The 9540-nt window shown below is 63.9% G+C and overlaps 1 protein-coding gene across 4 annotated transcripts; it reads left to right on the forward strand.

Annotated features, from left to right (window-relative positions):
* The first annotated feature begins 345 nt into the window (after positions 1-345).
* FOSB (FosB proto-oncogene, AP-1 transcription factor subunit) lies at positions 346-8559 on the forward strand. Of its 4 annotated transcripts, none has more exons than XM_073321641.1 (5): positions 346-1633; positions 4361-4738; positions 5405-5512; positions 6355-6522; positions 6746-8559. In XM_073321641.1, exons 1-5 carry the CDS (start codon positions 1508-1510, stop codon positions 6809-6811), a joined length of 846 nt encoding a protein of 281 aa, XP_073177742.1. In that variant the 5' UTR covers positions 346-1507; the 3' UTR covers positions 6812-8559. The 4 variants fall into 4 exon arrangements, with proteins under 4 accessions (XP_073177742.1, XP_073177741.1, XP_073177739.1 ...); XM_073321640.1 differs by having other exon boundaries at positions 353-1633; positions 6355-6645; XM_073321638.1 differs by having other exon boundaries at positions 355-1633; positions 6355-8559.
* Positions 8560-9540: the final 981 nt, after the last annotated feature.

Raw genomic sequence — 9540 nt, forward strand, 5'->3', positions numbered from 1 at the left:
CCCTTGTGTATCTTCTCTCCCCTGGCACTAGAGGTGGGACGTGAATCTCCGGGGGGGCTCGGCTCGATCTGGGAGGGTTTTAAAAATCAGGGGAGGGAGATACTAAATTCAAGCATGGAGGGGGTGCAGGGAAGGGCATTTAAAGGGCTTTGAGCTCGGGTGATGGAGGCTGCAGGCTGGCTGCAGGCATGGGGCTGGCTGCCACCAGATCTCAGGGAGGCCAGGCGTTTGCGGGGGTAACACAGGCCGGCCTGGCTAAAACCTCCTGACTGGCACTAGAGTGGGCAAAAGCCCAACCTAGCTCCAGCCCGAGCAGGAGCCAGCTGGGGGGCTGGGAGGGGGGCTTCCCCCAGGGCAGCTGATTCCATCGTTGTTCTCTAGGGGGATCTTGCCCCCCCCCATGGGTGCTCCCTGAAGGGGCTGCCCCCCCCGACCCTCTACTGCGACGCGGGGCCGCTGGTTCAGGCCATTTGTAGAACGATAGTAAAAGTTTCTATTAATACCCAGTCCCGCTCGCCAGCAGCGGCAGCCCCAGCCCGGGCGCTGAGAAAGGGATTCCCTCTGACGTCCTCTGCTAGGATACCAAACAAACACAGCAAAGACAAGCCCATATATGGCTAAGTGCGTCACAGGAACTCCCGCTGAGCGGGACTAGGGATCCCCTCCCCTTTGGACCCCTAAAATCGCCCCTTTCCCCGGGGGGCAGCGGGGCGCCCGGCTCAGGGGGACCCCAGGCAGGCCAGGGTAAGCGACAGGCTGAGTTTGGGGCCCCACGGTGGCTCCTGTGCCCGGTTTTGGGGGCGTGGAGACGTCAGGAGGGGGCCGGCCCCTCTGGTATAAATAGGGAGAGGCTTGGAGCGCGCTTCATTCATAAGTTGCGAGAGGAGCCGGAGCTTCAGCGTCTCTGCCTAGTGGGGAGACGTTGCCACCCGCACGGGACAGGGCTCCAGGGGACCCCAGCGACCCGCCCCACACCCCCCGCTTTGTGGGGCTTGGGCCTGCGAAGACGCCGCATCGCCTCTGGATTGTGCTACTTCAGAGGGGCTGCTGGATTATTTCGGGGGGTCGGTGTTGAAGTTACCCCACTAGCTACGAAGGGGCTTTGGACCCCCCCTTCTTCCCCGCGGATGTGGCTTTGAGGGGAGCAGACGCGTGGAGCAGGAGGCTCGGAAGCCGGGAGTCTCCCCACCCCACCAGCGCAGCTTCCAAGGCCGGAGCCCGGCAGGGAGCTGAAGGGGGGCTGCTGAGCCGCGGAGCTTATGTCCCCGATGCTGCTTTGCCGGTGAAGGAGGAAGAGGGGGAACCGCCGGGCCCCGCTGCCCTGCCGGCGCGGAGCGGCTCGCACCCCGCGCCTGCCGGGCTCTGCCGCTCGCAAACGGGACTTGGCAGCCACTTTGCTTCCAGTCTAATCGGCTCCCCCTGACCCGGGGTCGCAGCCTCCCCTGCACCAGCCTTGGCTTCCAGGCGCCCCCAGCGTGGCCACAGGCTTCCCCCTGTGCCCAGGGAGATGTATCAGGGCTTCCCCGGAGACTACGACTCCACCTCCCGGTGCAGCTCGTCCCCTTCGGCCGAGTCCCAGTACCTGTCCTCGGTGGATTCCTTCGGGAGCCCCACGGGCGCCGCCGCCTCGCAGGTAAGGGAGCAGGGGTGCCAAGGGGGAGCCTCTTGGGCAGATGGTGTGGGGTGTTGTGGGATGACTGCCACGGTGCCCGGTGACATGGTACCCAGCGATTGCGGGGGAGGTGTACCGGGAGGTCCGGGTGAGCGATAATGCTGGTGGGGTGTGGGGGGGGGGCGATGGGGCCCAGGGACGTAGGGTACATGGTGCCCAGAGATTCAGGGGGCGATGGTACTTGAGGGGCGATGACCATGGCCCCCGGGTGGCCCAGGAATGCAGGGGGCGATGGTACCGGGGGGGGGTTGCCAATGGAGTCTAGGGATGCAGAGGGCGCTGTACGGGGCGGGTGAAGACCCCACGGTACCAGTCCTGGGGGAGGGGCAGGTATGCAGGGGGCGATGGGGCCCAGTTAGGCTAGTGGCGATGATACTTCGGGGGTGGGGTGGAGGAGCCATGGTAGCCGGGAGACGCAGGGATGTGTGGGGCATGGGACCCAGGGATGCACGGGGAGATGGGGCCTAGTGATTGGGGGGGGGGGGTGTAGAAGCCATGGTAGCCGGGAGACCCAGGGATGTGTGGGGCATGGGACCCAGGGATGCACGGGGAGATGGGGCCTAGTGATTGGGGGGGGGGGGGTGTAGAAGCCATGGTAGCCGGGGGACCCAGGGATGTGGGGGGCATGGTACTCGGGGGGCGTGGAGGGAGCGATGATACTGGGGGGAGTGGAGCAGCCATGGGACCCGGGGTGCCCAGGGATGCGGGGTACCTGTCCCGGGGAAGCCCTGTCCCCTCTCCAGTCCGCATTCCGAACTCCCCCGCGTTGCGCGCCTGGCCTGGGGGGGGGAGGTGGAACGTGGGGAGAGGGGGGCGGGGTTGTGCGTAACGTGTGACGCGCTGGAACCCTCCGCGCTGACGTGAGGCACGCACGGCGCTTTCCTCCGCCCCCTCTGGCGCGCGGGTTATTTTGGAACGCGGCGTCCGCCCCCGTTGCTAAGGGGCGGGTGGGGGAGCCGAGCCCGCTGATTGGCCTGGCAGGCCACGCCCCCTCGTGGGGCGGAGGGAAGGGGGAAAGCGTGCGGGGAATGGAAGCGGAGCAGGAGCTGCCCCCCCCCGTACAGCCCATAATAGTCCCTACAGCCGAACCGGGGGGGGGGCGGCGCCCAGGTGCCCCAGGGGAGAGGCTGACCCCCCCCGTGTGTGTTGGGGGGGGGCAGGTGCTGCCTGGTGATCCGGGGGAGCCGCAGGCTTCACCCCTTTTTTGTTGCGGGGGGGGTCAGTGATGCCCCCAAGCTGTGGTGACCAGAATGCCTGGCAAGCAATGGAGTGCCCCCCATGCCCCCTCTCGGAGCTCCCCCCCAAAGGACGGGGGTTATGGGCGCAAGGGGCTCCCTGGCCAGGCCCCTCTGCCCCTGCTCTGGTGTCAGTGACCCCACCGGGCATGGGGCAGAGCCGTCAGCTGGGGCAGCCCCTTTCCCGAAGGACGGGGGGTGGGGGGGGGAGAGCTCACCACCCTGGTCAGTGCACCCCGAGCACCAGGAAGCCTGCAGTGGGGCTGGGGCAGGGGGGCAGCTGGTAAGGTCATGTGCCCTGTCAGAAGGGAGCTGGCTGGAAAACTCGCAGCCTGGGGGCGCGGGTCATGTCTTGAAGCGTTCCCCGTCCCACTCACAGAGTCAATGGGCTCGCCTTGCCCACTGCGTGGATCGCTGGGTTATTGTGAGGGCTCAGGTTGGCGGGGGGCGGGAGTCCCACCAGCAGATCCCCAAAGATGCGCCCAGCAGAGACGGGAGTGTTATTTTTAGGCTTGTGCTGACCCTGGCGCCCCGAGGCCTGAAAAAGACCAAAGCACGGGACTGCAGATAAAGGTCTGTTCTGCTCCAAAAAAGCGCAGCCCCTGCGGCTTCCTAGGACCTGTCTGTGAGATTCGCACAAAGCCCCTCTTCCGAGACAAGGGAGGGGAGCTAACGAGCCGAATTATAGTCGGCTCTGCCGGAGCCTGACCTGCCTTCTCTGCAGAGCCATTTATAGCTGGGCCCTTTGGTCTGGGGTGCCCTGGGGTCTACAATAAACTAATTCAGGGGCCAGGGCTACTTGTGTAGGACAGGGGTCCTCTCCTAGTGGTTGGGGGCTGGTGAGTGGGGCGCAGAGCCATTTGCTTCTAGCTTGGTAGCTGAGTACCTGATCCAAGGTGCCAGCATGGAATGGGTTGGGTGGCTCTCATCCCAGTTCCTTCTGCCCAGGTGCTCACATTACACTGCCCCACAACTGTTGCTAACTGTTCTCTGCACACACCCCCGCGCGTGCCCCCCCTCCCCCCCCAGTCACAGTGATTGAATTTGGCACACCCCTGGGGCAGGGCAGGGGGATGTCTGTACAGTGCAGCATTTAGGCAATACATGCAAGTCTCGAGGGCTGGCAATTCAACTTTCACCAGCAGCCACCATGAGGGCAGAGGAACGTGAAACCGGCTGCCCGGCTTTGGTCTCCGTGTCAGGCCTGACCATGTGTTGTGGCAAGCGCTGGCTGGCAGTCGGGCCTGTATGTGGGCTAGGGTGCACCTTCCCCCTGCATCGTCTGTTGCTTTCCCTGCTGGGCCATGGCCAGGGGGGCCTGTGGATTAGTGGGGGGGACTCTGAGAGGCTGGCAATAGTGGGCACTGGCTGCTACAGGCTGGGATTGGGGGAGCCGTGTTTCTGCCATGCTTTTGCCCAGCTCCTGACCACATTCTGTGTCCTTGTGTTTCAGGAGTGCAGTGGCCTCGGGGAGATGCCCGGATCCTTTGTGCCCACAGTCACCGCCATAACAACTAGCCAGGACCTGCAGTGGTTGGTGCAGCCCACTCTGATCTCTTCCATGGCCCAGTCGCAGCCTCAGGGCCAACAGATGTCTCACCAGCAGCAGCCACCGCCGCCTGCAGTGGACCCCTATGACCTGCCCGGGACCAGCTATTCCACCCCAGGGATGGGCGCCTACAGCGCTGGCCCCTCAACAGCCGAAGCAGCCGCCCCATCGTCCCGCTCGGCTCGGGCTCGGCCCCGGAGGACACGGGAGGAAACGGTGAGCTGGGCGGACTTGGGGGACATTCTTCTTCTGTCGCACTTCCTCTGGGGCATCAGCAATGAGGTTACTAACTCCATCACTTACCCCCCTCACTGTGCCCCCTGCCCATTGGGTGCCTCCTGTAGGTGGGGAACCTGGCATCTGAGAGCCCAGTCAGTGGGAACCGCACCCAGCAACGTAGGGCACCCACGCCACCAGCTTGGCTCCTTGGCTTGCATGGCAGGGCTGAGTGGGCAAGGGGGAGGGCCTGCCAGTCCCCAATGCGAGATGCCTGGGAGCTGCACCGGGCAGCATGGTGTGGCTGGGAGTCTGGCTCAGCTGTGCCCCCAAGGTGGGGAGGAGCCATCGGACTCCTTCCCCAGCTGGCTTAACCCAGTGATTCCTCCTGCTCTGATGCAGGCTGCAGGGCCTTGGCAAATGGGGAATGGATACAGAGTCTACAGTCCCCAGTCTGCTGGGAATGAGAGCTGGTCTCAGCCTGGCGGCTGCCTAGTACCTGAGCACTTGGTGCGGTTCCTAGCCAGATGGGTATCCCCATGGTGGGTGGGGAAGGGAGGGGGATCAGGATAGAGGCCACAGACTGCAATGGCGCGTAGGCAGAACTCCCCATAACACATGGGGCTGAGGGAGGCCCTGAACACTGAAGGGTGGGGCTGTGCTGCATGAGAGGGAGGTGGGGAGGGCCCAGGGCCAGAGCCCCTGGCTGACCAGCCCCCTTGCCTCTTGCAGCTGACGCCGGAGGAGGAGGAGAAGCGACGCGTCCGCAGGGAGAGGAACAAGCTGGCAGCGGCCAAGTGCCGGAACCGGCGCCGGGAGCTGACAGACCGACTCCAGGCGGTGAGTGCTCACAGGGCCCCTTCCCCTGGCTCCCTGAACCCGAGGCCGTGGCTCTGATGCCACACACAGCAAGGTGCCTGGTGGAGCTCGTGGTGAGCTGGCTCCCTGTTCTGGTGCCATAGCTGTCTGGATGCAAGAGTGGCAGCTTGGGCTGAGCACCTGGGCAGGGTGTTTCTGGGGAAAGTGGGCATCTCCCCGGGCCCTTTGCTCTGGGGGGGAGACAGTCTGGTGGGGGTGGGGCACAGTCTAGGCCTGCCACCTCCAAGCTGCAAAAAGCAGGATGACCCTGAGCCTGGCCCTATACACTGGGCACCATTCTAGGTTCCCCAGGGCACCTGCCCCCCAAAAGGGATGGTGCTGGGGAAAGCCGGGTGCATGGCAGCCTTGGCTCCGTCTCCCCGATAAAAGCAGAACAGCCCCTTGAAGTGGAAGGCGCGGCACTGGCTGTGCTGGGCGCATCCTGCTGCTGCTTGTGCACCTGGTGTATCTCTTGTTTGCCAGCCCCAGGGAGGGGAGCTTTGCCGGGGGCAATAGTGTGGTTTTGGGGGTGGGGGAGGTGGGGTTCCTGAGGCTGGAATTGATGCTTTGCTACTGTAGACCCAGCAATGTGCTCTGCAGCCTGGGGGTTGGTCGTGAGGGGGTGGCTTGGGGCATTGGGGTGCTGGGGGTTGGTCGTGAGGGGGTGGCTTGGGGCATCGGGGTGCTAGGGGCCATAGCAAATGGGAGCTGACCCCCCAGGGAGAAGGCTGTGTATGTAGAGCAGACTCCCAGGCTGGCATAGCTTGGGGCCCGTAGTCCTGTTCTTCCTGGCCCTGCTGACCCTGGCTCCCCCTCCCCTCCAGGAGACAGACCAGCTGGAGGAAGAGAAGGCAGGGCTGGAGTCCGAGATCGCGGAGCTGCAGAAGGAAAAAGAGCGCCTGGAATTTGTCCTCGTAGCTCACAAACCGGGCTGCAAAATCCCTTACGAGGACATGCCTGAGCTGGGCGGCCAGCCCGGCCCGTCGGCTGAGGTGAGCTCTTTGGGGATGCCTGTTAAGGACGACCCGTTCGGGCCAGCTGCCTACCCATCTGTGCCCCTCCAGTACCAGCAAAGCCTGGGCGTGCCAGCACCGGGCGCACCGGGCCCAGCGGAGGTAGCGTTTTCTAGTTCTTACTTTACACATGGTGAGCCGCTGAGCGACCCGTACCCTGTTAACCCTTCATATACATCTTCGTTTGTGTTCACCTACCCAGAGGGATCTACCTGCGGAGCCACACACCAGCGGAACAGCAGCAGCGACCAGTCCTCGGACTCCTTGAATTCTCCCTCGCTACTCGCTTTGTGAAATATTAACCACACAAAGCCAATCAAACCCGCACATGCAAACGGGGTGTGTGTGGGACACGCTGCAAACTGACAGCCCCCCAAACCTGCAGCCGCACTGCCCGGGGCGTGCCATTAGTGAACTGAGGGGACGGCGTGGGGGACCCCTCCCCACCCCCTCCCTTGCTGATACTTTGGGGGACTTTGTTTTAATCTGGCTGGAGGAGCAGGAAGCTTTGGCACCGCCGGGATGGATTGCGGAGCTGGGGCCGGCTCATGGGGGGGGCTGAGCATTGTCTGTCTGTGCTAGTTTGGCGGGGCTGGGGGCAGCAGATTGTGTGGCATCCCCTCCCCCCACCTACTGTGAGCAGCTGACCCAGGGACAGAGCTTGTGGGGAGCAGGCTGGGCTGGGGGTTGGTTCCCCCCGTCCCTCATTGGGCCGCACTGGCCTGTTGCCCTGCATTGACTCACTTCCAAAATACCCACCCACTCTGTCTTGTGGCTCCTTGCTGCCTGGGCAGGCCCTGCCCTGCCAATCCCCCTGCAGGAGGGTGGCTCAGGTTGGGCTGGGGGCAGCTGTGGAGCACTGAGGCAGGGGCCCATGTCCCCAGCTGCCTCCACTCTTGCTCTGAGGAGCTCCCTGCGGGGCTGAGCCAGAGCCCCATGGCCTAGGTTGGGCAGGAGCTTGGCTTGGATGCCCTGGGTGCTGCCTTCTGGCTGTCTGAGCCTCTCTGCCCTTGCTTGGCTTTCCTGGTGGGGGAGCTGGCGAGCATGGCAGCAATGCCAGGAGGTGGCCTTGTGCCCATCCGTCCCTCTGAGATACTGTGAACGGCCCCAGCCCCTGTACAGCCCCTGCTTTCGCTGCTGTTGTGAGCACATGGTGTGCGTCTCCCGTCTTCTTCCCCCCCCCCCCCCCCCCCAGGCTGCAGCACCTCTGGCCCATCAGGGGCTGAGCCCTCCCTTCCGGTGGCTTTTACCCCCATTGTTATACCCTCTGGGGGGCTCTTTGCTGCCATCATGACATCCCCCATGGGAACCCCATATTCCATTGACCCCCCCTCCCCCACAAGCCTCCAACAGCATCGGCCTGATGATGCCATGGGAAAGAGGCCAGGTGCCCCTGCACCCCACTGCAGGCCCTGTGGGGCTGAGACCTTACACAGGCTGTAGAGCCCATCCCTGCTGGCAGCTTTAAGCCCTGGGAGGCAACTCCAGGAGGTGGGGTCCCTCCTGCTCCTCAGGGTCTGTGCCCGGCCTGCCTCAGCCTCTCCTGCTGGGGGAAGACTGGCATTTCTGCCTCTCCCCCCAGGGCTGAACCGGGAATCTCCCTGGGCCCGCCGTCCCCTGTAGCTAGTGCCCATGCGTACGTAGACCTGCCGCCGCTTTGGGCCGTGCCGTCCACCCCGTCGTCGCCAGCGCGTTGAGCGGGAGAGCCGTGTTGCTTCTATCGCCGGGGCCTGCCCCGTGCCAGCCGCCGTGTGCGATGTTCCGTGCCCTCGTGACCAAGCTTTGACCGTGTTTAACTTTGTTCTGAGCGCTGGAGTGGGGTTTCTGCGGCGTTTAGCATCTCGAACAGCGCTGGGGGATGGGGAGTTTTGGTTTTTTAATTATTAGTTTCCTGTGCTGTATTTTGTGACTTGTGTTTATTGGGCGGCTGGGGGGGTCCTGCGGCAATGCCCAGCGTCCCTCCCAGCCCGCGCTGACTCGTCTGCAAAGTGGCCAATAAAAACAGCTTTGAACATGCTCCGCTTTTATTCACGCGGGTCTGTTTGTCCAGCAAGGCCCGATGCAGGTCGTGTCACCCCAGTGTCTGCTTGGCTTGCTCCTCCCCTCTGTGCCTTTCACCCGTGGGGCAGGGGACCTTGCCCTGAGAGCCCCAGCCATGGTTTCCGGGGTGACAGATGGTAGCGGTTCCCCTATGGGAGGGGGAAAGAGAGCACCTGCCCCTTCTCTCGGGGGTCACAGGCTTCCTCTGAGCTTTGATCCTCCCCCTTGCTGCTAACACACACCTTCCCCCCCCCATGCCCGTGCTGGCAGGGGGCACAAGGTGGTGCTGGGGCCAGCTTCCTGCATGGGCAGGGAGAGTATCCCAAAGCCTGAGTTCAGGTAGGGGGGACGCCCCCAGCAGTGGTGTAGCCTGGGAAGTTGAGCCCCTCAGCAGGGCCTGGGGTTGCACCCCTGTGCCCTTCCCTGCCTGTTGTATGTAAGGGGACTGTTGCCCCCTTACTAAAGTTCAGTGGGGGTGTTTTGGTTGGTTACTTCCCAGTAATCAAAGGGGAAGGGCTGATGGGAAATCAGGGCCCTGAGACGGACAGCCCCCAGGAACAATGGGGAGAGGCCAATGCTCCAGGTCAGCCTGAATGACAGGGCGAGCAGGCTAATCAGGAGGCCCTGTCCTCCCTGTGAGCTGGATTTGCCTGGGTCAGACAGAGGGGGGCCAGGCTAAGGAGAAAGCAGGGGCCCAAGCCAAGCTGGGGAGCAGAGCTGGGCCAGATCCAGAGAGAGCAGCCCCTGTCCTGGGAGCAGAGCTGCAGCCCCAAAGCCAGAGGCACAGCCCAGAGAGAGCAGACTTGCCCTGGGAGCAGAGCTGCAGCAACCAGAGCCAGAGGGGCCAGAGAAGCAGCCCGGGGAGCTGGAGGCAGAGCAGCAGCCATGCTGGGGCTGGAGCTGGAGCAGTCCGGAGCTGGGTGTCGTGAGCAGCTGGGGAGAGCGAGGGGGGACCCC

This window comes from Lepidochelys kempii, chromosome 23, assembly GCF_965140265.1.
Source record: "Lepidochelys kempii isolate rLepKem1 chromosome 23, rLepKem1.hap2, whole genome shotgun sequence".
In the NCBI taxonomy this organism is placed as follows: Eukaryota; Metazoa; Chordata; order Testudines; family Cheloniidae; genus Lepidochelys; species Lepidochelys kempii.